At 41.7% G+C, this 27,151-nt stretch overlaps 2 protein-coding genes across 5 annotated transcripts in view; one reads left to right on the forward strand and one right to left on the reverse strand.

The window, feature by feature from the left end:
* Ppil3 (peptidylprolyl isomerase like 3) overlaps positions 1-11,325 on the reverse strand; it is a 19,259-nt gene extending 7,934 nt beyond the window's left edge. Inside the window, exons 1-5 of one of the 2 annotated variants that reach the window (XM_042666980.1) lie at positions 11,264-11,325; positions 10,597-10,676; positions 3,500-3,574; positions 910-1,003; positions 390-457 (exon numbers count right to left, since the gene is read on the reverse strand). In XM_042666980.1, the coding sequence (XP_042522914.1) occupies positions 390-457; positions 910-1,003; positions 3,500-3,574; positions 10,597-10,599 (240 nt within the window). In that variant the 5' untranslated portion in view covers positions 10,600-10,676; positions 11,264-11,325. Of the gene's footprint in view, positions 1-389; positions 458-909; positions 1,004-3,499; positions 3,575-10,596; positions 10,677-11,243 lie in introns of both variants that reach the window. The other variant, XM_042666979.1, reaches the window with a different exon arrangement.
* A 271-nt stretch (positions 11,326-11,596) lies between these two features.
* Positions 11,597-26,013, forward strand: Nif3l1 (NGG1 interacting factor 3 like 1). 3 transcript variants are annotated; one of them, XM_042667023.1, is made up of 7 exons: positions 11,597-11,636; positions 14,065-14,525; positions 15,642-15,804; positions 17,757-17,883; positions 20,737-20,875; positions 21,163-21,246; positions 25,649-26,013. In XM_042667023.1, exons 2-7 carry the CDS (start codon positions 14,090-14,092, stop codon positions 25,831-25,833), a joined length of 1,134 nt encoding a protein of 377 aa, XP_042522957.1. In that variant the 5' UTR covers positions 11,597-11,636; positions 14,065-14,089; the 3' UTR covers positions 25,834-26,013. The 3 variants fall into 3 exon arrangements, with proteins under 3 accessions (XP_042522957.1, XP_042522958.1, XP_042522956.1); XM_042667024.1 differs by having other exon boundaries at positions 11,613-11,636; positions 14,127-14,525; XM_042667022.1 differs by lacking the exon at positions 11,597-11,636 and adding an exon at positions 11,661-11,942.
* Positions 26,014-27,151: the final 1,138 nt, after the last annotated feature.

The raw sequence follows: 27,151 nt of genomic DNA on the forward strand, positions 1-27,151 counted from the left end.
GGTCTCATGCATGCAAGGCACTGAGCCACCTTCCCAGCCCTGTCACTTTGCATTGACTGTTTTCCTATAGGATGTCACACTAACTCTGCCTGGGCAATACTGCAACCAGGAGGCAGTAGGCTTTTCTCCCCTGCCTTTCAAAGAAGGCCAATGATGCATAACTAAAATTTCAGGTAAGACTCAAGAGCTCACTTTAGTATCAAGACCCAGGTGATGGTACATATCTTGGGCTAGATCTGCCATTTACATTTTCTCCCTGACGTCATTTATTGAGTGTGAAGCACAAGAAAAAATTATACCCATTTAGTAATTGTGTCACTATAACGTGTATTAATTTCCAAGTGTAATTAGACAAGAGAATATGACCTTCTGAAGCACTGAGATAATACCTTAAGATATTCACTGTATTCATCCTCAAACTTCTTGCCCCAGATACTGTTACCTCCTCTTCCAGTACCTATATCATAAGACAAGTAAAACAAAGAAAGTATCTAAATAAACTTGAGAAATGGTCCAATTTCTAAGTGAATGAGCACTTTATACTATAACTCTTTATGACTGATTGCAGTTCTAAGGGTATCAAACCAAGGGCCTCACACATGCTAGGCAAGTACTGTACCACAACTATAGTCCCAACTCTAGCATAATTCTGAAGTACAAATGAAAGCTGTTTTGACCTTAAATGCTTCCCAAAACTAAACTGAAAAGATGTGAAAGATAAAATACCCTTACCACTACTGCTAACATTTTAAGAATAAGTGTCTGCTTATAATGTCTGCTTATAGTTTTCTTGCTGTTAGTGTAAGGTGGCCCTGTTGTAAAGACTCTACATGCTTTATTTTTTAAATTATTTTATCCTCTTCATTTAATACATCAAATTTCCTGATTTTGGTTAATGAAAAAACTTACCTGTTGGATCTCCTGTTTGAACCATGAAACCCTTGATATTTCTATGAAATATACAGCCATTGTAGTAATTACTGGCACAAAGAGCCAAGAAGTTCTAGAGAGAGTAAAAATGTGGATTGAGAAATGGTAGAAACAGACTTAAGATAAACAATTGAACACTATAGCAGCATATTCAACTATGAACTTTAGGCATTATTTTAGATAATGTTTTCCTACCTAAAACTCCTTTGATAGCGTTTTTTGTTTTTGGAAAATACAAAATCTTCATTAAGAATGAACAAGGCTTGCACGACTTGGGCCCCCTCTACATCTTGTAAAATAACCCCTTTTTCCACTGCTTGCTATGCTGACCTCATCAACATTTTAACAATTTCTCCAAAGGGGGAAGGTTTTCCTTGCAGCTTCTATTTCTTTTCTTTTCTTCTCCTTCTTCCTTTCCTTCCTACATCCCCTCTCCCTCTGTCCTCCTCACAATTTTGCAGATAGTGTTTAACAAATTTTTCTGTCCAGGCTTACCTCTAAGAATGATCCTCCAAGATCTCAGCCTCCTACGTAGCAAGTTAGGATTATAGGAATGAGCCACTGGTACACTGGAATGTTCTTTTTATATTTCTTTCCATGGAAATGCCTTCTTATCTTCAGTATTATACTTTCATACATTCAGTTTAAGTATTTAAGTAAAATTTAAGTAGAAACTTAAATAAAGTAAATGCATAAGAAATGCTTAAATAAATGCTTCAATAATATCTAAACTGAATGTATGAGTACTGAGTAGATCTGGCTTCACCTGTGTGTGTGGGCACACACAAGTGTGTACCAGTCCTAGGGCCTGGGCACTGTCCCTGAGCTTTTTTTGTTTTTGTTTTTTGGTGTTTTTTTTTGCCAGTTGTGGGGGCTGAACTCTGGGCCTAGGTGCTGTCCCTCAGCTCTTCAGCTCAAGGCTAGTGCCCTACCATTTGAGCCACAACACTACTTCTGGCTTTTTTTTGCTTATGTGGTGTTGAGGAATCAAACCCAGGGCCTCATGCATGCAAGGCAAGCACTCTACCACTGAGCCAATTTACCAGCCCCATTTTTTTCTGTTTTTTTTTTTTTTTGCTCAAGGCCTGAGCCAGAGTTCCCCTTCTAGCTTTTTGGTGGAGATAGTTTCACGGGGGCTAGGAAGGTGGGTTAGTGGTAGAGTGCTTGCCTTGCATGCATGAGGCCCTGGGTTCGATTCCTCAGCACCACATAATCAGAAAATGCCAGAAGTGGCTCTGTAGCTCAAGTGGTAGAGCACTCACCTTGAACTGAAGAGCTCAGAGACATCGCCAAGGCCCAGACTTCAAGTCCCACAATGGACCAAAAAAAAAAAAAAGTTTCATGGACTTTTCCTGCCCAGATTAGCTTTCCAACTGAGATACTTAGATCTCAGCTAGGATTACAGATATGAGCCACCGGTACCTGACTACCTTCTTTTTAAAGTAACCCCCCCCCCCTTTTTTTTTTTCCAGTCCTGGGGCTTGAACCCAGGGCTTGGGTGCTGTCCCTGAAACTCAGTGTTCAAGACTAATGCTCCGCCACTTGAGCCATAGCACAACTTTGCGTTTTTTTGGTTTTTTTTTTTTTTTTCGGTCATGGGGCTTGAACTCTGGGCTTGGGCACTGTCCCTGAGCTCTTCAGCTCAAGGCAAGTGTTCTACCGTTTGAGCCACAGCGGTACTTCCAAACTTCGGGTTTTTGAGTGGTTAATTGGAGATAAGAGTCTCCCAGGGTCTTATCTGCCTTGGCTAGCTTTGAACTACAATCCTCAGATCTCAGCTTCCTGAGTAGCTAGGATTACGAGTGAGCCATTAGTACCCTGCCCCTTTCCTTTTATTTTCTATCTCAATACTTAAATTCTTTCAAGGTACTATCTATTATCTTTTAGCATTAATTTTTTACTCAATATTTTCCCAGCTAGAAAATTAGCTCCATGAGAAGGTATGTCTCTGGCTTACTCTATACCTTTCAAAAATATTGATAGCTACATATAGACAGGTATAGCTATCTATCTCAATATAGATAGTTCACTCTTCTTCCTCTCATTCTGTCACTTTACCAGGTAAAGTATTTATATAAGTTCTCTTATCTAGATATAATATCTTAATAATTTACTAAGAAAATGAGCAAAAGAAAGATTGTGGAATTCTATGCAGTTATTGAAAATATCCACATTATCTTTGATCTACTTTAGACATGAAAAGAAATTAGTAAGTTTCTTTTTATTTGCTTTTTTTGGGGGGGGAGAGTAGTACTAGGATTGAATTTAAGACCTTTCACTTGATAGGCTGTGCTCTACCACTTCAGCCATGCATCAATTCTTGGATTTCGCTGATTATTTTGGAGATGGAGACTGGGGAAGTTCTCTGTCCAGACTGATCTCACACTGTAGTCCTCCAGAACTACTCTCTTCTTGGGTAGGTAGGATTATGGGCAGGAGCCACCGAGACCCAACTCTGACAATAGTTTTACAGAAAGTTTTGTTATGTTTTTTAGGATGGATGATTTGACTTCAAAGTGGTTATTGTGTTATATAAACTGATGTGTAAAAAGCAAATAGTGGCACTCACCTCACACGTCCTGGGTGTCCTCTCACAGAAGACTTCTATTTTAATATCACCTACATCTGTATGAAGTGTGACAGACTAAAAAGGAAAGACAATTTAAGAACAAATAAAATTTCTACAGCACTGTACCACTTCCCTAACTGGATGGTCAAGATGAGTGAATAAAGACTGCACTCTCCATCTGGATTCTCTCACCAGGTTTGGGGAGATTATGGAGAGTTCTTGGTTGTCACTTAGCATAGCAAAGTGAAAAAAAAGCAAAAGTGTGCTCTTCCGACAGGGATTGGGCAGTGTTAAGAAGGAGCATTATGCTGGAGGACCCAAAAACTCAAGATTTAATGGGGTCTGTGGACATAAGAGTGGTCAGTTCTGGAAAACTTAGTTAATATGTCACTAACTTCCAGCGTCACCAACCCCCACACACAGGTAGGCATGGAGGAGTTCTTGGCAGTGGATGGGGAATGTCATTTTCCCAGGCTATGGGGTTGCTGGCAGGTTAAACTACTGCTACAAAGTACATTTTTGCTCTGTTCTCATTTTGCTTTGCCTAACAAACCTGCTTCTGTTTCTTGTCTCCTGTGTACCCTTAAATTCTTTCTCCAGCAAGACCAAGAACTTTCTAGCCATGGGACAACATAGCCCCAAATCAGTGACATGTCTACATGTAGTAATTCTGATAAGCTGTTCTTATTCCCTAAAATTAAATTCAACAAAAGGAAAAGCTCCAGAAGATTAAAAGGTTAGTAATAAGAATAACTCAAAAATTTGGAAGCAGGGGCTGGGAAGGTGGCTCAGTGGTAGAGCGCTTGCCTTGCATGCATGAGGCCCTGGGTTCGATTCCTCAGCACCACATAAGCAGGAAAAAAAAAAAGCTGGAAGTGGCGCTGTGGCTCAAGTGGTAGAGCACTAGCCTTGAGCTGAAGAGCTGAGGGACAGCACCCAGGCCCAGAGTTCAGGCCCCACGACCGGACCCGCCCCAAAAAAATTTGGAAGCAAAGTTGTGATAAAAAATCATTATGAGTTAGATCCTTGTATTTCATCATGCACCAGAATCAACTCCAAATGGATCAAAGACCTTGAAGTCAAAGCAGACACCCTGAAAACGTTACTAAGGAGAAACTATAGGGCTCCTTTGCACAGGCTGAAATTTTCTTAATAAAGACCCAGAAACGACAACAAATCAAAGGTTGGACAAATGGATTGTATGAAATCGCTGAGCTTCTGTATGGCAAAGAACATAGTTAGCAAGACCAATAGAAAGCCCACAGATTGGGAGAAGATCTTCACTAGCCACACAACAGAAAGTTCCTTATCTCTAAAATATACTTATAATTCAAAAATTAAATCCCCCAAACACAAATCCTCAAAGAAACAACTGCCTCATTAATAAGTGGGCTAGAGACTTCTCTGAAGAGGAAATAAGAATGGCCAATAGACACATGAAGAAATGCTCAACATCTCTGGCCATAAAAGAAATGCAAATCAAAACAACATGGAGATTCCACCTCAAGAAACCTAATAACAAGAGATGCTGGAGGGGATGTGGCCAAAAGGGAACCTACTACACTATTGGTGGGAGTGTAAATCTGTTCAAACACTCTGGAATGCAGTATGGAGGTTCCTCAAAAGACTACACAGAGCTCCCCTATGACCCAGCAATCCCATTTCTGGGCATTTACCCAAATGCTCACAAACAAGGCCATACTAACGCTACCAGCACAACCATGTTTATCGCAGCATTATTTGCCATACCTAAGATATGGAACCAACTCAGATACCCCTCAGTGGATGAATGGATCAAGAAAACATGCATATATATATATATATATATATATATATATATATGCATGCATGCACTCATGCAACGGAATTCTCTGCTCCCATTAGAAAGAATGACACTGGGCTGCGAAGTTGGCTCAGTGGTAGAGCACTTGCCTCGCATGCATGAGGCCCTGGGTTTGATTCCTCAGCACCACATAAGCAAAAAGAAAAAAGCTGGAAGTGGCGCTGTGGCTCAAATGGTAGAGCGCTAGCCTTGAGCTGAAGAGCTGAGGGACAGCGCCCAAGCCCAGAGTTCAGGCCCCATGATTGGACCCAAAAAAAAAAAAGAAAGAATGACACTGCTCCATTTGTAAGGAAATGGAAAGACTCGGAAAAAAATTATATTAAGTGAAGTAAGCCAGACCCAAAGAAACATAGGTCCCTTGGTTTCCCTTATTTGCAATAATTAGTGTATGTCTAAGATAATCTTAGCAGATAAACAGAGTAGCTGAAAAGCTATATAGATATGACCATATAAGATGACACTACACTAAGCAAAATGAATGCCAAGGCATGGACACAAGAGGTTTTTCTTTGTTGTTGTTGTTTTTAATGTATTATGTGATTTCTCATTTCCTTTGGATGCCTTTCCCCTACGGTACCTCCCCTGCTGTCACTGTATTTGACTTTGGCACTCTGGTATTACATATATGTTTATTTTAATTAGGGAAGGGAAGGGGAACAACAGAATGGTGAGACAAAAGACAAGGGGGGGAACCTATACAACAGTGAGATACACAAGACAGTATGTTGGAAATGGTCTGTACAACGTGAGGGAGGGGGAGGGGGAGGGACGGTAGGAGAAAAATGAAGGAAGGGGTAACAATTTTGACAAAAAATGTACTTCTTACCTTACTTATACAACTGTAACCCCTCTGTACGTTATCTTGACAATAACTTGTTGTTTTTGTTTTGTTTTCTTTTTGTCTTGCTTGTTAATTTATATGTCTTTGGGAGGGTAAGGGGAGGCACAGAAATGGAAGGACAAAGGATAAACAAACTCAGCACTCTGCAGTGGTACTCACTGGACAATATGTTGAAACTGAACTATATAACTTGGGGGTAGGGATGGGAGGAAAAAACTGGGAGATTGTGAGGGAGGAGGTGACAGTGTCCAAAAAAAAAATGAACTCTTACTTGATTTATGTAGCTGTGACCCCTCTGTACATCACCTTTTTTCTTTTTTTGGTCAGTCGTGGGACTTGAACTCTGGGCTTGGGCACTGTCCCTCAGCTTCAGCTCAAGGCTAGCACTCTACTACTTGAGCCACAGCATCACTTCTGGTTTTCTGGTGGTTTATTGGAAATAAGAGTCTCATGGACTTTCCTGCCCAGGCTGGCTTTGAACCATGCTCATATCTCAGCCTCCTGAGTAGCTAGGATGACAGGCATGAGCCACTGGCGCTTGGCTGTACATCACCTTTATAATAACAAAGTTTTAATTCATTATGTTAAGCTCTAAATCGTTCATGAATAAAAATTATGTTAATATTATTTATTTTTATCAAATATCACTAATAGTTCCTGAAAAATGTTAAGAAAATGATTTTTTTAAACAGGTTTCAGCTACTTCCATTAGGTAGTTTAATTCTGAGAAATAACATTTAAAAATCATTCCATTTTTCAGAGTGGATCTGTGGTTCAAGTGGTAGAATGCTAGCCTTGAGCAAAAAAGCTCAAGGCCTTGAGGTCCAGCCTTAGGACCAGCACGAAAAGGAAAAAAAGGCAAAAAAAATTCTTTCTTGACTAATAACAATAATGAAAAAACTTGGCAGTTTTATAGTAACAAAAACAGCTTGGTATTTGCACAAAAACAGACCTGAAGACCAGTGGAATAGAAGATCCAGAAATAAACCCATATAGTTTGTTTATTTGTTTTTTTTTGTCGGTTATGGGGCCTGAACTCCAGGCCTGGGCACTGTCCCTCAGCTCTTCAGCTAAAGGCTAGCTCTCTACCACTTGAGCCACAGCACCACTTCTGGCTTTTTCTGCTTATGTGGTGCTGAGGAATCGAACCCAGGGCCTCATGGATGGAGGCAAGCACTCTACCACTGAGCCACCTTCCCAGCCCTAAAACCATATACTTTTTTTTTTGTCAGTCATGGGGCTTGATCTCTGGGCCTGGGCACTGTACCTTAGCTCTTCAGCTCAAGACTAGCGCTCTACCACTTAAGCCACAGTGCCACTTCTGGTTTTCTGGTGGTTTATTGGAGATAAGAGTTTCACAGCCTTTCCTGTCGAGACTGGCTTTGAACCGTGACCTTCAGATCTCAGCTCCTGAGTAGCTATGATTATAGGCATAAGCCACCGGTGCCAGGTATAAACCCATACACTTAGTCACCTGATATTTGACAAGGGAACCAAAAATATACATTGAAAAAAAAAGACAGGCTCTTCAATAATGTTGGGAAAACTGGATATCTATGTGTAGAAAACTAAAACTGGATCCCTGTTTTTCAACTTGCACCAATATCAATTACAATGGATCGAAGACCTCAATGTCAGATCTGAAACTTCGAAACTAATGCAAGATCCAGTAGGAGAAACTAGGACTTGTTAGAATAGGCAGGAACACTCCAGGAGCATGGCAAATAGGAAAGAGACTTGGTAAATAGTATTATATCAAACTAAAAGTTTCTGCACAGCAAAGGATATAGTTACTAAAATAAAAGACAGCCAGCTATGCATGGGTGGCTCACACGTGTAATCCTAGCTACTCAGGAGGCTGAGATCTGAGGACCACAGTTCAAAGCCACCCTGTGCAGGAAAGTCTATGAGACTTTTATCCAATTAACCACATGAGCTCAAAATAGTAGAGAGCCAGCCTTGAGTGCAAAAGCACAGAGACAGTACTCAGGCTCTGAGTTCAAGCTCCATGACTGACAAGAAAAAAAAAAAAAAAGACAGCTAACAGACTGGAAGAAGGTCTTTAGCATACATCTGACAAGGGCATAATATTCAAAATAGACAAGAAACTCAAGAAACTAATACTTTAATAACCCAATCAATAAAGGGGCAAAGGAGCTAGAGACCTCTCAGAAGAACAGCATATAAAACACATGAGGAAATGCTCAAAATTTCTGGCCATAAAAGAAATACAAATCAAAAAAAATTGAGATTCCAGTATACCCTAGAAAGATTGGTCAACTTCAAGAATTCAACAATAACAAATGCTGGAGGGGATGTAGAAAAAAAGGAACCCTCTTGCACTATTACAGCCACTCCGGATGGTTGTTTGGAGGTTCCTCAAAAAATTAAATATAAAACTCCCCTATGATTCAGTAATACCACTCTTGGCAACCAGCTCTGGGTAGATGACACTGTAAATAAGGATACGATAAAGACACTTGTACATCTATGTTCACTGCTACACCATTTACAACAGCCAAGTTATAGAAACAGCTCAGATTCCCTACAATGGATGAGTGGACCAAGAAAATGTGTACATATACACAATTGATTTTTACCCATCTATTGGAAAGAATATTATTATGTCACTTGCAGGGAAATAGATGGACCCGGAAAAAAGTCATGTTAGCTGGGCATCTGTGGCTCATGCCTGTAATCCTAACTACTTGGGAGGCTGAGATCTGAGGACTGTGACTCAAAGCCAGCCAGGGCAGGAAAGTCCATGAGACTCTTATGTCCAATAAACCACCAGAAAAACTGGAAGTGGCACTGTGGCTCAAGTGGTAGAACACTAGCCTTGAGCTGAAGAGCTGAAGGACTGTGCACAGGCCCAGAGTTTGAGCCCCATGACCAACAAACAAACAAAAGTCATGTTAAGTGAAGTAATTCAGGCTAAGAGAGACAAATAGCACATTTTTTCTCTCATATGTGGAAGCTAACTCTATTTTTTCTCTCTTTTTTTTTTGGGGGGGTCCGGTTGTGGGGCCTGAACTCTGGGCCTGGGCACTGTCCCTCAGCTTTTCAGCTCAAGGCGCCACTTCCGGCCTTTTTCTTTTTGCTTATGTGGTGCTGAGGAATCAAACCCCCGGCCTCATGCATGCAAGGCAAGCACTCTACCGCTGGGCCACCTCCCCAGCCTCTGGAAGCTAAATCTAAAATACAACTATGCATGATAATATATACAGAGCTCAATGCATTTACACACAAACTGACAAATGGAGGGTAAAATTAGGAGAGGAATCCAAAGATATAACTTCTCTGGACAACTAAAGTACTGTTTATTAAAACAAACACCAGGAAATGGAAACATGTTTTTGGAGATGAGCAAAGGGAGGGCAAATGGAAGGAGGAAGGGTTAGCAGATGCAGTCATTATAGTCAATGTACATTATATTTAAAAAATGAACTATGTGCTGTGTACTTGTGACTCATGCCTGTAATTTGGGCAGGAGGCTGAGATCTGAAGATCATGGAAAATTTCATGAGACTCTTATCTCCAGTTAACTTCCAAAAAGCCAGAAGTGGAGCTGTTGCTCAAGTAGTACAGTGGTAGCCTTGAGCAAAAAAAGGTCACGGACAGCACCCTGGCCCTGAGTTCAAACCTCAGACAGCACAAAAATACATATAAACATACATACATACAAAAAAACTTGTAACTTGTGGGTAGGGTGAAGAAGGGGGAAACTATGTAATTGAAAGTTAGGGATGAGAGGGGGAAATAGGGGAGAACAAAGGAAGGGAGTAAGAAGAAAGGGTTACACTGACAAGAAGCATTGTACTCATAACCTGACATGGAATTGTAACCCCTTTGTACAACCACTTAATAATGACAAAAAAGAAGTTGGCAGTTTTATATCTAAAACCTGCAGAGGTAATTATAATATTTTTAGTATCTGTTGTTTTCAGTTTATAGATTCTTTCATCTCTTATTCCAGAGAGAGAGAAAACTATTTGACCTAATTTATAAGTCATCTAGCAGTGTAAAACCAGGTTGAAGAAAAGGATAGGAGGTGAGTTGGGTAGAAGGGAACTATTCTTTTTTTCTTCTACTTTTTCTAGTTACTTTCCTTAGATCCAGAGCATAATTTAAATAAACCCACCTGCTTTGTCTTTTTCTACTTCGCAAACCCCTTTCCATCTTTACCTCCATCATTTATTTTTCAAAAAAGGTGAATTTTATGTATTGTAATTGAAGATATTAACACACCTAACAGCAATTTTGCTTATTTCTGTTTTTTAAATCATCCTACATTGTGTACATCGATAATTTATTCATCTCACTGATTTTCCTTGCAGCTTTATTTCACCTGAATTTCTAAAAAACAAAACAAAACTACCTAGAACAAATGGCATTTAAGAGTTCTACACTTACCATTTCTCTTCTTGATGCTTTCAGGAAGCACTATTTCAATTCTCAAAATCTTCCATAGGAAAGCTTGGAAGTTTTTATTCCTAAAAGAGAAATACTTTATTCTATCCTCTTCACTCACATGCGCTCTCCTTTACTGTGTGTGTGTGTGTGTGTGTATACATATATATATGTATATATATATAATATGGCCTCGATTAGCCTCCTCTATGTAATAAAAATCAGATTATAGACATGATGAGGAGACCCTAACCCAACTCAAGCCTCTCTATCTCCTTCTTGCTCTGCTCCTATGTCCTGAAGACCCTCTTTGCAAATCCTCCGACTAAGCATTTCATCACCGTCTAGGCACCGGGTGCTGCCTTTACTGGGAACGTCTGTAGACCTCAAGTCTGCCTTTCAAGACACTGTTCAAATGTTGGAACTTAAGCGACCTGACATCTCTGTGTAAAACTGCTTGACCCCTAGACCTGCTCGCCGCATTCCCCTGGAGTATTGGTCACTAAGACCCTACACGCCATTCCCACGTTCCCGCAAACCCTTCGTTGGCCAGAAACGTTCACTCCAAATATCCCAAGATCTACAACAGCATTAATGGAGAGCTCAGCTAGCACTGAATAAGTAAATGAAAGAACAACGTGACTCCCTACGTGGCCACGTCCGCACGCACAGCCGGTGTGAGAACAACTCGTAGAAGCTGACCCGCGCCGAGCTACCGTAGTTCCGCACCGCGACCGGAAGTCGAGTGCCGGACCCATTATGGAGGAGGCCTCCCATTTCTCTGTCTTCTCTTTCCACTCCTCCTATGGCAAACCAAAGGGAACTGTGAAACTTAGAAAGAGAGTTCTAGGAAAAATAAAGTTGGACAAGAAACACAGTTTGTACTACTGGGAAAACCTCATGCAATGCTTTGGAGTCGGACGGACACAAAACCAGGATGGACCATTTCCGTAGGGAGCCTTTTCCCCGCCTTCGTATTACTTCCGTGCTGGGAAGTTCCGCGCGAGACCGGAAGTGGCACTAGAGAAAGGTTTCCGGCACTGGTGAGTAGTGGTCGGCTTTAGGAGCCGTGAGGAAAATGTAGTTTTGACTGCTTCCTCTAGTGGGAGCCGGGTGTGGTTTAGTTGGTGCTGTGGAGAGAGAGGGTCGGAAAGGAAAGATGTTGGAAACTTCCTTGTGGCGTGTGGGCCCAATGACTGGCTGCGCCACCTGCCTTCGATGTCCCAGGAAAGGCCTGCGGTGGCCCAGAATTAGAAGAGATGAGGTCACGTCGACAGGGCAGTTTGCAGGTTCTGAAGCGAGCCCTCATAAAGTTCCCTGACGGAGGCAAATGGCCACTTCTAGGACAGGTACTGCCCGTGAGTCGTGACACGAGGAGCTTCAGGGAGGGGCAAATGCACCTGAGGTCAAGCTAGGGCTTTGGGATTTACTCTAACTTATAGCAGTGCTCTGAACCACCGTGTGCTACTACCTCCCATCGTCTTCCCTAACTGTGGCTTTAAAGTTTTGTAGGCTTACTTGACTATTTCGTGGCATAGCGTGGGTTCTACCATGTTATATATTCAGTTCTTGCATTAAGTAACTCCAAACTCGCGTGGTTACTCCCCAAGCTTCAATTTCCACCTTGCCAGATTTAGAAGCCAGGAAAGTGGAGTTGTAACAAAACGTGGAAGCTAAGACTTTGGTGATTTTTCAAGGGCTCCAAATCACTTCAGATATATATTAGAGTTCCTTATTTTTTTCTTCATGTGTTCTCCCCACCTTGTGAGAGTGTCTTACTATGCAGCCCTACACGCCCCCAATGCTGGGATTCTAGGTACACACCCTACACCCTGTTCGGCTGTGTTTTCTTAATAATTTTGCATACTTTCTAATGCTTTTAGCGTGTACTATCTTTTAGTTTTCACGTTTTAGAATTAACAATTTGTAGCTTCCCATTGCCCTCTCACCTTTTCTTTTTGTTTCTTATTTATTTATGACTAGCTTTTCTCGTCCATATGTTGGATGCAGAGGTTACAGTGCTTACAGGATGTGTAGGCAAAGTGCCCTGCAACTTTACCTCTCCCAACTCTTAGTCCTGCCTGTGGTGTAGAAGGTAGTGTTGTAAGGGACAGCAGCTCCTGCCTGTTCCTGCCTTGACCCTGCCCATTTATGTTTTCTGTCGGCCATGGGGCTTGAACTCTGGGCCTGGGCACTGTGCCTGAGCTCTTCAGCTCAAGACTAGCGCTCTACTGCTTGAACCACAGCACCACTTTCAGTTTTCTGGTCGTTTATTGGAGGTAAGAGTGTCACGGACTTTCCTGCCTGGGCTGGCTTTGAACCGGGATCCTCAGATCTCAGCCTCCTGAGTAGGTAGGATTACAGGCGTGAGCCACTGGCGCCTGGCAGGTAGTATACCTTTTTTTTTTTGGTTGATCATGGGCGCTGTCCCTAAGCTCTTCAGCTCAAGGCTAGCACTGTGCCACTTGAGCCACAGCACCACTTTCAGCTTTTTCTGCTTATGTGGTGCTGAGGAATTGAACCCATGGCCTCATGCGTGCAAGGCAAGCACTCTACCACTGAGCCACCTTCCCAGCCCCTAGTATACTTTTTTATGCCAAGATTTACCACCCTAGCTCCAAATTATGCTATAGTTGGGGGAGGGGACTGGGTCAGTCTGAACAGTAAGTATTAGTGCTGGCTTATACTGGTGTTACTGAGATTTATTAAAGTAGTTCCTATTCTGCAGTAACTTTAGCATAGTAGGGGATATGGACCATTATCATTATAATATGTTGAGAACATTAGGTTGGAGGAGGCTGAGAAAAAGCACTGAAAAAGAAGATTTGTCAAAAAGCATTATTAAAGATGGATACCAATGGCTCATGCATATAATCCTAAATACTGAGGATCATGGTTTAAAGCCAGCTCCAACAGGAAAGTCTGTGAGACTCTTATCTCCAATTAACCACCAGAAGTAGAGCTGTGGCTCAAGTGGTAGAGTGCTAGCCTTGAGCACAAAAGATTAGGGATAACACCTGGCACCAGAAACAAAAACAAAACCTAAAAAAGAAAAGCATTATTAGGACATTGAAGAGACTTGAAAGGATATTTAGGGACTATTTAATAGAGATTACTAATATTCTCTATTTAGAGAAATGGAGACGGGAGAAAGTGGTTGAAATAAGAATGGGATAATAGTAAGGGTGTGAGGAAGGTGAAAGATAAGAGAATGAACATTGTATATTATACTAGGCTTTGCTAGGTGATGTGTTAATTCATTAGCTCCTCTAGATAGTTGTGGGATAGGTTATTGTGTCTCCATTTTGTGCATGAGAAAAAACTACCAGAGGTCAGTTGACTTTGTTAAATTTCAGTATGCTGAGTGAATCAGGTCTGCATGGTGATGGCTCTTTTGCCCACACACTTTGACACCTCAGAGCTTCAGCCCTGAAGTTTTCATAAGTACAATTTCCTGTGTTTTGACTTCAGACATTCAGTTTTACCTGATCTCTGTATGTTGTCATCTTCTGTACATCTGGTCCCTATGATAGTCCGGCTTTTCCACGCTCCGATCCGCAGTTCTTCGCGTTCCTTCATGGATTTGAAGACTCTCCTCTCCTCCTTGAATGACTTTGCATCCCTCTCTTTTGCTGAGAGTTGGGACAATGTTGGATTGCTGGTGGAACCCAGCCCACCACATACTGTAAATACACTGTTCCTGACCAATGACTTGACCGAGGAGGTGATGGAAGAGGCACTGCAAAAGAAGGCAGATCTCATTCTTTCCTACCACCCACCGATTTTCCGGCCTATGAAGCACATAACTTGGAAAACCTGGAAGGAACGCTTGGTGATTCGGGCTCTGGAGAACAGAGTTGGCATTTACTCTCCTCACACAGCCTATGACGCTGCACCCCAGGGAGTGAACAACTGGTTGGCCCAAGGGCTTGGTGAGAATCCTCCTCTTTCCTTAATAATTTCCTTTGTATGAGTGGGTGCGGTGGGGGGTTGGGAGACAGTGAGGAAAGGGGTGACAATTTCCAAAACCAAATGTACTTATTACCTGAAATATTTTTTTTTTTGTCAGTCGTGGGGCTTGAACTCTGGGCCTGGGCGCTGTCCCTCAGCTCTTCAGCTCAAGGCGAGCGCTCTACCACTTGAGCTACAGCGCCACTTCCGGTTTTCTGGTGGTTTATTGGAGATAGGAGTCTCACGGTCTCTCCTGCCCGGGCTGGCTTTGAACCACGATCCTCAGATCTCAGCCTCCTGAGTAGCTAGGATTATAGGCGTGAGCCACCAGCGCCCGGCTCTGAAATTTTTTTTTTAAGAGTTGTTTATTTGCTCTGTGGCCCAGACTAGATCTTCCTGCCACAGCTTCCCAAGTGCTGGGATTACAGGAATGCATTACTATGCTCAGCACAATATCAAATTTTTACAGAATCCTTATTCATTTAATAAGCAAATTCAGCATGTGGATTTTAACTTTCAGTATGTCATTGTAGTGCTGATTTTGAGCTGAAGCTTTTATGATGATATGATCACTATTAATTCAGCAACAGATTATAAATATTTGCACCAGAACTGTGATTTATCAAGTAGATAAATCACCTTATATGTATATGTCACCTTAAAAAAAAAATCAGGTCTGGGAATGTTGCCTAGCGTGCATGAAGCCCTAGGTTTGATTCCTCCATAACACATAAACAGAAAAATCCAGAAATGGCACTGTTGCTCAAGTTGTAGAGTGCTTGCCTTCAGCAAAAGAAACTCAGGGATAGTGCCCCAGGTCCTGAGTTCAAGCCCTAGAACTGGCACCAAAGCGGGGGAAAAAATCAGTCTTTCATATCCAAGTTTTACTGGAAAGTAATTTTGAAAACAGTGGTTTTGTATGTCCACCCCAATTATTAAATTGTGGGAACTGGTGATGAACATGTAAGATGTGTATATTGTAGGAACATAAAAATCTTAAAAATAGTTATTTCTTACTAATTTTGCATATAATGCTTTATATGTTAAATTTTCAAACATCACAAAAATTCACATTTTCTTACATTTTTTTTCTTTAGGAGTTTGTACCTCCAGGCCCATCCAACCATCCCAAGCTCCCAACCACCCCACAGATGGAACTCACCGAGTAGAATTCAGTGTTAACCAGACCCAGGATCTGGACAGAGTTATGTCTGAAGTGAAAAGAATTGGAGATATTTCTCTTACTTCTTTTTCTGCTAGGTACAATACATTTTAAGGATTTTCCATACTTATTTGTACCTCTTATTGCTTTGTAGGTAGGAAGGACTATACTGTATATTTATACAGTATTTCTAATCCTTCTGGTAATGTTGAAAGGAAGCTATTTTACTGAAGAGAATTCAGACACATCCTAGTAGTGTCTTTTTTTTAAATAACTTTTAACGGTTGTTTTTAATTTTATTAATTATATGTTTATGTGGTACCAAGGAATCAAACCCAGGGCCTCATGCATGCAAAGGCAAGCATTCTACCACTAAGCCACATTCCCTGCCCATAGTGGTAAGTCTTTGATCAGTTCCCTGGAAAGGATTCCCAAGCACTTTAAAAGAAAAGTGCATTTTTCTTAAAATGTCTATTTAATTATCCAGGGCAGGGATAGGAGATTTTTCTTTGCGCTAATTTTTTCCTTGAAAACAGCGGTAAAGGCAAGGCAGGAGCTGGGGCATAGCTCAGTGGTAGGAGTGCTTGACTAGGAGACTAGGAGACAGGGAAGGGTGATATTGTCCAAAAAGAAATGTACTTGTTACCTGTCTTATGTAACTGTATATCACATTTATAATAACAATTTTTTTAAAAGTACTGATTAGCACATACATGTGAGGCCCTAGGCTTGATTCCCAACACCACTAAAAAAATGTGTGTGTGTGCATGTGCGCGAGCGTGCGTGTAAAGTCTGATACACAAATCTAGGCTCCTTGACAGAAGAACGCAAGAAGTAGGATGAGGAACCTTTTTTTCTGCCATGGACTATTTAGATATTTATAACATAACTATTACTAAATAATTAATACTGGCAGTGAGGAGAAGAAGCATATGAGTATCCCGTCATGTTCCAAATGATCTGAAGGCCTCATATGCTGCTCCCGCCCCAGGCCATACATAGCTCTTCCCCCACCCCGCTTGTCAAAACACAGGAAATGGTACTTACGTAAACTTCAAAAAGCGATTCAGGGACCCCAATCATTTTTAATGACACACTTTTAAAAATGCAGACTTGGTGGCTGGGAAGGTTCAGTGATAGAATACTTGCCTTGCATACATGAGGCCCTGGGTTTGATTCCCCAGCACCACATAAAAAATGCTGGAAGTGGTGCTGTAGCTCAAGTGGTAAAACGCTAACATTGAGCTGAAGACCTGAGGGACAGCACCCACAGAGTCCAGGCCCCACAACAACAACAACAAAGGAAAAAATGCAGACTTGGGTTTATTCCCAGATCTATGTAATTAGGTGAGATTTGTTTTAGACCACCCAGGAGATTCTCATATTCAGTGATAGTTGAAAATTACCCTGTCCAAAGCTCTTAACAAAGTTCCATTTGGCACAAAGCCATGAGTTCAAACCCCAATACTGCCAATAAGTTCAATTTGGTGGGCCAAATTGGTGGTTCATGCTTATAATCTTAGCTACTTGGGAGGTAGATATCCAGAGATTGAAGTTGGGGCCAGACAGGACAAAAAGTTAATGAGACCTCTACCTCAATAAATAAGCTGAGTATGATGGCACAATTCTATGATCTTAGCTATCTACAAGATTGTAAGTAGCACACCCTTGATCTGAGGCCCAGTCCTAGGCAAAAATATGAAAAGTAATTAAGTCAAGAAGATGGCATGACTCAAGTAGTAGAGTGCCTGCCTGGCCAGCTTGAGGCTCTTGAGTTCAAACCCTGATACTACCCAAAAACTCACTTTGCTCCAGTCCTGTTCCTAGATGTCCTATTTTATTGGATCTGTGGCAGGATTCAGCAGCTGCCATTTAAGAAGCTAGCAATAAAGTCGTATAGGTGATTCTGATGCATCCTACAGTTTGAGAAACACAGAAAATAGATTGGTTTGGGATTAAATGAGTTTTGCTGGTCAAATCCCTAGTTTCATATAACGCTAATCTTTTATATACATTTAAAATACATTTAGGTTATATTATCCCCTGCTAGGGTTGATGACGAGGAACAAACAAGGATCAGTATGAATTGCTCTCAGAAGGCTTTGATGCAAATTGTGGCTTTCCTGTCCCAGAACAGACAGTTGTATCAGAAGACTGAAATACTGTCACTGGAGAAGGTAATAAAAATATTTTATATTTAATCTTAGATTATTGTGCATTTATCGATTTAAGATTGAGATACCAGTTGTATTTATTTCCTATGTATAACGTGATGAATTGCATTAGTCTTTGGTTTTGTTCAGCAAATTGTAAATTGTTTAACAGGCCTTTAGCTAACCTAAGGCAGTTCAAAATAAGAGGACTGTGGATGAGGTGGCAGAGTGCTATGGCTCATGCTTATAATCCTCATTACTCAGGAGGCTGACATTTGTGGATCATGGTTTGAAGCCAGCTTGGGCAGACTGTTATCTCCAGTTAACCAACAAAAAGCCAGAAGTGGAGATGTGGCTCAAGTGGCAGAGTGCCAGGTGTGAGCAAAAAACCCGAGTGAGAGTGAGGTCCTGACTTCAAACCCCCACACTGGCACCAGAACAAACAACAACAAAAAACTGTGAAGTACAAAATAATGATGGGGACATAAGAAACCCTGGAAAAGTTATTGAGGAGAAATACTCTCCAAATAAGATGTTGGACTTTTGTGTTATAGACTTTAAGTTATAGAGAAGGTTACAAATTTTATCACTTTCTGTTATCCTCTGATGAAACATTTCCTTCTCCTTTAACTTAATAGACAATCATATAATGATGGTTGCTGTATCTTTACTAGAATCAGCTGGGTGCTGGTGGCTCATGCCTGTAATCCTAGCTACTCAGGAGGCTGAGATCTGAGGATCACGGTTCAAAGCCAGCCCGGGTAGGAAACTCTGTGAGACTCTTTATCTCCAATAAACCACTAGAAAATCGGAAGTGGTGCTGTGGCTCAAGTGGTAGCGTGCTCACCTTGAGCTGAAGAGCCTAGGGACAGTACCCAGGCCCAGAGTTCAAGCCCTATGTCCGACCAGAAAAAAAAAAAAAGAATGCTTTTTTTTTTCTTGGTGGTACTCGGGTTTGAGCTCAGGACCTTATGCTTACTGGCAGATACTGTATTACTTGAGCTGTGCCCCAGTCCCTTTATGCTTTAGCTTTTTTTTTCTCTTTTTCTTTTCATATTGGGTCTTTATTTTTTGCCTGGCCTGGCCTCAGACTATGAACCTCTTACCTGTGTACCTCCTGAAGCTGTTAGCACAGCATTATTAGCACAGCATTATTAGTGGTAGTTAGCACTACCACTCCTAATTTGTCTGTTGAGATGAGATCTTGCTGGCCTTGACCACTACAATCCTCCCAATTTCCCTTTCCAAAGTAGCTGGGTAGCTGGGGTTATAGGTATGAGCCCAGAAAGCTTTTTTTTTTTTTTTGGCTGGTCCTGGTGCTTGAACTCAGAGCCTGGGCACTGTCCCTGATCCTTTTTGAGATCAAGGCTAGTGTTCTACCACCACTTAAGCCACAGCGCCACTTCCAGCTTTTTCTGAGGAGAGTGTTGGAGATAAGAATCTCACATATTTTCTTGCCTAGGCTGGCTTCAAACCCCAATCCTGGGCTGGGAAGGTGGCTCAGTGGTAGAGTGCTTGCCTCGAATGTCTGAGGCCCTGGGTTTGATTCCTCAGCACCACATAAGCAAAAAGAAGAAAGCCGGAAGTGGCACTGTGGCTCAAGTGGTAGAGCACTAGCCTTGAGCTGAAGAGCTGAGGGACAGCGCCCAGGCCCAGATTTCAGGCCCCACGACTGGACCCAAAAGCAACAACAACAACAACAAAAACCCAATCCTCTGGTCTTGGCTTTCTTGGTAGCTAGATTACGGGTATGAGCCATCAGTGCCCAGCCCAGAATGCTTTTTTAAGGCACAAACCAAGAAAGAGGGGAAAGAGGAAGGAAAAAGGGGATGGGAAAGTTTTTTGTTTTTTTGGGGGGTCCAGTCGTGGGGCCTGAACTCTGGGCCAGGGCGCTGTCCCTCAGCTCTTCAGCTCAAGGCTAGCGCTCTACCACTTGAGCCACAGCGCCACTTCCGGCTTTTTTCTTTTTGCTTATGTGGTGCTGAGGAATCGAACCCAGGGCCTCATGCATGCAAGGTGAGCACTCTACCACTGAGCCACCTTCCCAGCCCGGGATGGGAAAGTTTTAAAAAAAAAAAAAAAAAGCCCATATTTTCCAACTATTTTCTGGACAGTTTTCAGCTCTAAATCTTGTAAGTATTCAAGAAATATCCAATCCATGCAAGCACTGATCTTATCTCCAGACCGTCAGGTTCTATTTTTTATTCCTTTTCATTTCATTGGTTTTGTCGCATCACCTCCCTTTATTGTTCAAGGTTCTGCAGTCTCTCTCAGTCTGTGAGTTCTGTCCCTGTAGCTGTTTGTTGAAGCACTCAAGTTCCCTCCCTTGCCCACAGGGGGCAGCCCACACCTGCAGCCTTGCTCTCCCCGTCATAGGCTCTGCATGTCATCATACTGTCACTTTTTGCTCTGCCCTCCCAGTGTGTTCTCCCACACTGGTGATACCTTTGTGCTCTTTAATTTTACAGTGCTCTTCTACTTCTTATCTACCCCTCTCCGCCACACTGCACTTAACTTCACCCTTTTAAATTCCTTTCTGGTTATTCTGTAAAATACAAATCCATGTAAAACCTTCCTAAATGGTACTTTCTCATTTTACACGCACCTATCCCAAGACCCAGCTCATTTACTTTGTCATCCTTTGTGTTTCTCTAGCAATAACACCTACCTGTTAATTTTAAACATCTGCCTTGGAGGCTATGAGCTTGAGTACCTTTCTTTTTGAACAAAATGTTTTTTGCCACCTTTGCATTCTCAAACTTTAGCCTAAAGCTTGCTGTACATATTTTATTAATTTCAGCATTTACCGTTTGTTCTGTACGTTTGAATTTTTAGGATGGATAATATATACTATTTCTAACCTCAGTTTCTTTTCAGCCTTTGCTTCTCCATACTGGAATGGGACGGTTATGCACACTGGATGAACCTGTCTCCCTGGCAACCATGATTGAGCGAATCAAAAGATACCTAAAACTACCTCATCTTCGCTTAGCTCTGGGGGTAGGGAGGACTTTAGGTAAGTGTAAATCCTTAATTACCTTAGAGTTAACATTAATATGCTCAGTTTTCTTAATAGGAGTGATAATGTTTTAGCTGCTCATAAGGGATGATTGGTTTACATTTTGGAATATATCTCACTGTTCCTTTGTTTCTTTTTGGGCGTGTACTTGGGCTTATTTTTAAATTAAGCATAAACGTATAGAGTTGAAGAACAGGTGTAAATTCTGTTTAGAATTCTTGTTCAAGTTGTAGAACTAAACCAAAGGGGGGGAGTCATAAAATATTGTGTCCTTTTTCTTAAAGAGTCCAGAGTGGAAGTGGTGGCCCTGTGTGCTGGTTCTGGGAGCAGTGTTCTACGAGGGGTACAGGCTGACCTCTACCTCACAGGTAGCATCCATTGGTGCAACCTTCTCAACCTTGATTAACTGGTTTTTGTTTGTTGTAGTCCTGGGGCTTCAACATAGGGCCTGGGCCCTGTCCCTGAGCTTTTTTCCTCAAGGCTGCTGCTCTATCACTTGAACCACAGCTCCACACCAGCTTTTTGGTGGTTAAATGAATATAAGAATCTCATAGACTGGGCTGGGAAGGTGGCTCAGTGATAGAGCGCTTGCCTTGCATGCATGAGGCCCTGAGTTCAATTCCTCAGCACCACATAAGCAAAAAGAAAAAAGCCAGAAGTGGCGCTGTGGCTCAAGTGGTAGAGCGCTAGCCTTGAGCTGAATAGCTGAGGGACAGCACCCAGGCCCAGAGTTCAGGCCCCATGACCGGACCCAAAAAAATAAAAAATAAATAAATAAAAGAAAAGAAAAGAAAAAGAAAAAGAAAAAAAGAAAAAAGCCAGAAGTGGCGCTGTGGCTCAAGTGGTAGAGTGCTAGCCTTGGGCTGAAGAGCTGAGGTACAGTGTCCAGGCCCAGAGTTAAGGCCCCACTACCAGACCCCCTAAAAAAAAAAAAAAAAAAACTCAGACTTTTCTGCATGAGCTGATATCAGACCATGATCCTCAGATCTCAGCCTTCTGAGTAGCTAGTATTACAGGCACATGTCACTAGCGCCTGGCTGTAGGTTTGGTTTTTTAAAATGTAAAAATAGTCTTCAGTTCCTGTCAGTTCAAGCTCCCAGATCTTCCCTAAAGCTTTTCCCTTAACCTATCTGGGTAGCATGTTCTGCCTAAAGTATTGCATCATGCCTCTAATCTTGTTTTCCATGTGATTCTTCAAAATTAACATTTTTTGTGTTGTACCTTTTTTATTGTAATTATAAGGGTAATATACAGAAGGGTTATAGTTAAGTCAGGTAAAGAGTACATTTTTTTTTTTTGTGGTCTGTTGTGGGGCCTGAACTCTGGACTTGGGCGCTGCCCTTAGCTCTTCAGTTCAAGGCTAGTGCTCTACCACTTGAGCCACAGCACCACTTCCAGCTTTTTCTTCTTATGTGGTGCTGAGGGATCGAACCCAGAGCCTCTTGCATGCAAGGCAAGCACTCTACCCCTGAGCCACCTTCCCAGCCCAAGAGTACATTTCTTTTTGAACAGTGTCACTCCTTTCCTCACTGTCCCAGTTTTTTCCTCCCATCCCCACCAACAGTTGTCTGGTGAGTACTCCTGCTGTATTTGTTTACCCTTTGTCCCTCCATTTCTGTCGGTTAACTTTAAAAACATGGAATGCTTCGCTAGTGAGACCATGTTAACATAATCTGTGAAAAAGTTGAAAGTATAAACGCTAAGGTCACTGTGTTGTTAAATAGTCATCAGTGATTCCTTCTGTGCAGATGATGCCTGGACATCTTCCATTGCCTTTCTTTTCTTTTTTTTTTTTTCTGTTACTTATAAACTCAAAGATCATCTGCTTCACCCATCCAGAAGACTTTTCTATCACTACTATTTTCCTGCCCCTCTTGGATCCTTGTCTGTGTCCCTTTGTCTGTCTTTGAAATCTGATGTGCATTTCTGTTGGAGAGTATATGATTATTTTGCCAGTTGTTAAGGCTCCACACTGTACTTGAGGAACAGAATCAAAAAGATACTCATTAATATCTTTTTTTCTTGCACTCAGAAGCTTTGTGACTTCTAGAAGTAGACACATCTGAGCAAGCCCAGTGTAGTGATTGGGAGCCAGGAAAATTGAAAATGTATATCACATTACCTGTGTCCCACTCTTCTGAGAAGATGGAATATTTTTATTATCTTTAAAATTTGTGGCACAGTCAAGGAAACTTGCCGTGTGTAAGCAGTTTGAATACATGATTACATGCTTGTTACCTTCAAAACTAATTTTAGCAGGCTAAAATTTTAGCAGGAGTGGTGGAGTGCTTTAGAGTATTCAAAGCCCTGGGTTTGATCCCCAGTAGGGTGGAAGAAAAAAAAAACAAATTATTTTACATCAACGGAATTTCAGACTTACAGAAAAGTTCCATAAACAATGCAATCAATTCCTATATGCCCTCCACCTAGATTACTAATGGTTTTCTGCATTGGTACACTCTATGTTTATGCGTGTATGTATATTTGTATGTGCACATACATATATACAGGCTGAATATCCCTAGACTGAGTGCTTATCTCAAATGCTTGAGAACGGAAGTATGCTGGATTTGTAGTTTTACATATGTACAATGAAACTATCTCAGGAGATGGGACCTAAATCTTAATATGAATTTGTTTCATATGCAGCTTGTGCAGGTAGCCTGAGGGAATTTTTTTTTTTTTTGGTTGGTCATGGGACTTGAACTCTGGGCCTGAGCGCTGTCCCTCAGCTCTTCAGCTCAAGGCTAGCGCTCTACCACTTGAGCTACAGCGCCACTTTCCGTTTTCTGGTGGTTTATTGGAGATAAGAGTTTCACGGACTTTCCTGCCTGGCCTGGCTTTGAACCAGGATCCTCAGATCTCAACCTCCTGAGTAGCTAGGATTATAGGCGTGAGCCACCAGCACCTGGCAATGAGGGAATTTTATGTGTTATTCTTAGTGTGTCTGTTATGGCTGTGACACATTACATGAGATCAGCTATTGAACTTGGCATTGACAGCCACAAAATGAGATTTTGAGGCATCTAGGTTTTTTTTTTAATAAACGTATTTTTTTTATTGTGAAAATACTGTACAGAGGGGTTACAATTACATGAGCAAGATAATGAGTACACATCTTTTTTTTTTGGGGGGGGTCCGGTTGTGGGGCCTGAACTCTGGGCCTGGGCGCTGTCCCTCAGCTCTTCAGCTCAAGGCTAGTGCTCTACCACTTGAGCCACAGCACCACCTCCAGCTTTTTTCTTTTTGCTTATGTGGTGCTGAGGAATTGAACCCAGGGCCTCAGGCATGCAAGGCAAGCACTCTACCACTGAGCCACCTTCCCAGCCCCATGAGTACATTTCTTATCAAGCATTGTAGCCTCCTCCTTTGTTTCCCCTTCCCATTCCTTTGCATCCTCCCCTCCCCCCCCATCCCGCATATAGGTTTTGAGATTTTTTTTAATTTTATTTTTTCCTGAGATAGCTCAGGTTGGCCTATCACTCTCAATCCTCCTGCCTTAGTCAGGTCCTAAGTGTTAGTATTACTGATGTAATGCTGAAATTCCCAAATGCTCCAAAGTCTGAATTTTGTGTGTTTTGAGATAGGGTCTCACTATGTAGCCTAGGCTATCCTTGATCTTGTGATTCTCCTGACTCTTCCTCTCAGGTAGCTGGGATTAAGTGTGTGTGGGCTGGGAATGTGGCCTAGTGGTAGAGTGTTTGACTAGCATGCATGAAACCCTGGATTCGATTCCTTAATACCACATAAACAGAAAAAGCTGGAACTGGCACTGTGGTTCAAGTGGTAGAGTGCTAGCCTTGAGCAAATGAAGGTCAGGGACAGGCCCTAAGTTCAAGCCCTAGGACTGGGTAAATAAAGTATGTGCTGTCAAGCCTTAAAATCTAATTTTTTTGCCTGGCACTGGTGGTTCATGCCTATAATCTTAGCTACTCACTAAGGTCTGAGGGTCATGGTTCAAAGCCAGCCTAGACTGAAAAGTCCTCATGAGACTTATCTCCGATTGACCACCAGAAAACTATAAGTGGTACTGTGGCTCAAAGTGTAGAGTGCCAGCCTTGAGCAAAAAGAGCTCAGGGACAGCACCCAGGCCCTGAGTTCAAGCCCCAAGATCGACCTCTCCCTGCCCCCCCAAAAATCTAAAACTTCTGAGTCACAAAACTCTAAGTGTAAAGTTCTACACCTGACCTCATATGAAGGGTCTGAGGATGTTGTCATATTAAGTGTTTGCTTACCTTACATTGTTAGGCTCTGGGTTCAATCCCAAGCATCAAAAAACAAAACAAGAATAATCCTGTTCCCTCCTGTCCTCTGCTTCTGGTTGCGATGTATTTACTTGCTTGCTGCTGTAACTTGGTCATCTATGCCATAAGGTGATAACTCCAAAAAGTTGACTTAGATATGAGCCTGTGTTGTAGTTTGGACCTTTTTTTGGTGCTGTGTTGGGTGTTGAAAATAGGGCTTTGTGTATAGTAGACAAGCACTCTACACTCCCAGCAGTAGTTTATAGTTTAAGCATCTAAAACCTTTGTAAGTAGCGTGTCAGGTATTTTGTTATAAGGACACAAAACTAACGCATTTGCTTTAGATCTGCCCAAAGGAAGCATGTTAGTAATCTCTGTGGGAGGGTCTGTTTCTATGTTACAGGACATAAACAAAAACTATATACAGCTTTCTAGGTTTCTGTTGAAGTAATTCTACTGAATACAACCTTGGCATTCTTGGCTTAGCAGTCTATTGTTAAAGTATTTGCTCTTTCCTTTTTGGCAGGTGAAATGTCCCATCATGATATTCTGGATGCTGCTTCCCAGGGAATAAACGTGATCCTTTGTGAACACAGCAACACTGAACGAGGCTTTCTTTCTGACCTTCGAGATAGGCTGGGTGCTCACCTGGAGAATAAGATTAATATTATCCTGTCTGAGACTGACCGGGACCCTCTCTGTGTGATCTAACACATACATGAACATAAGGATGACAGTATATACATCATTTGGGTCTGAACTTGAATTCCTAACATGAGTACACAGTGATGATATCCTTCTAGGGAAGAGTCTAAGAGTGTATTATCATTTTTGATTGGTTAATTTGGCACAGTTTTATTGCTCATAAAATAAAAAAAAAATGTAGTTTAACATATTAAAGAACTTTCTGGGCGCAGTTGGCTCACGCCTGTAATCCTAGCTACTCAGGAGGCTGAAATCTTAGGATCACAGTTCAAAGCCAGCCCGGGCAGGAAAGTCCATGAGACTCTTTATCTCCAATAAACCACTCAGAAAACTGGAAGTGTTAAAGCCCCACAACCGAAAAAAAAAAAGGAAGAATATTTGCTATAAACTTTAGGAAAAAACTGACTGAACTGTTAAGACAACATTTTTGAGAAGTAGCTCAAGTAATTTTCTCAAGAGATGGGATGTGTCATCTTTGTATCTCACTGATCAGTTTAAAACATGTTTTAAAATTTTAGGTTTTGAAAACACCCCCAGTTACAGCTGGAGGAGGCACAAGAAAAGAGGCAAGTTTCGAAAGCTTCAAGGGGAGGTTCAGGTCAAAAGTGGAATAAATGGACTAGTAGACAGCTTCCAGTGATATGAGTATTGGGTTATTTATTCATTGCTCTTTTTGCTGGGCCTAGAGGAAGGTATAACTATGTGGATGGTAACATAATGAGCCGTTTTAAATAATTGAGGACAGGCATAGGGTACATGTAGGTTTTCTGGGGAGAATAAAATGTCACAAGGGATATAGTTTGAACAAATGTATTCAAGGGAGGAATTGAATAAAAAAATTTGAAAAAAACCTCAGGTTATTAGTTCATTATTGTCACAGTGGAAAGCAAGTGGCAGGAAAGGTATAGCCACGTAGCCTTGGATAATGTTGAAGAAAGCCTGTGTCCAGTAACTGAACTCACATTTAAGGTGTGTTGTGACTTCACCTCTGATTCATAGCATTAAGAACCTTCTAAAATTAGATGTTGTAGATTTCTTCAAAGTTCAAGGAAAGGTTAGTGGCTCAAAGAATTTATGATTGGATATGCCTATTGCCAAGTTTTGTGTGTCCAAAGGGTTTTTGGGCAGTACTGGAGTTTGCACTTGGGGGCTCAAGCATGCTAAGCTGGTGCTTAATACTTGGACCACACCTGCAGCCCTTATTGTACTGCTGTTACAATTTTCTTTGGTGCCACTATTGAGGCTTGAACTCAGGGCTCAACATTTTGGCTCGTGGCTGGAGATAAGATTCTTAACAAATTTGTCTGCCCAGTCTGGCTTTGAA

Source organism: Dipodomys spectabilis, unplaced genomic scaffold (genome assembly GCF_019054845.1).
Source record: "Dipodomys spectabilis isolate Male_0828 unplaced genomic scaffold, ASM1905484v1 ptg000373l, whole genome shotgun sequence".
Lineage (NCBI taxonomy): Eukaryota > Metazoa > Chordata > Mammalia > Rodentia > Heteromyidae > Dipodomys > Dipodomys spectabilis.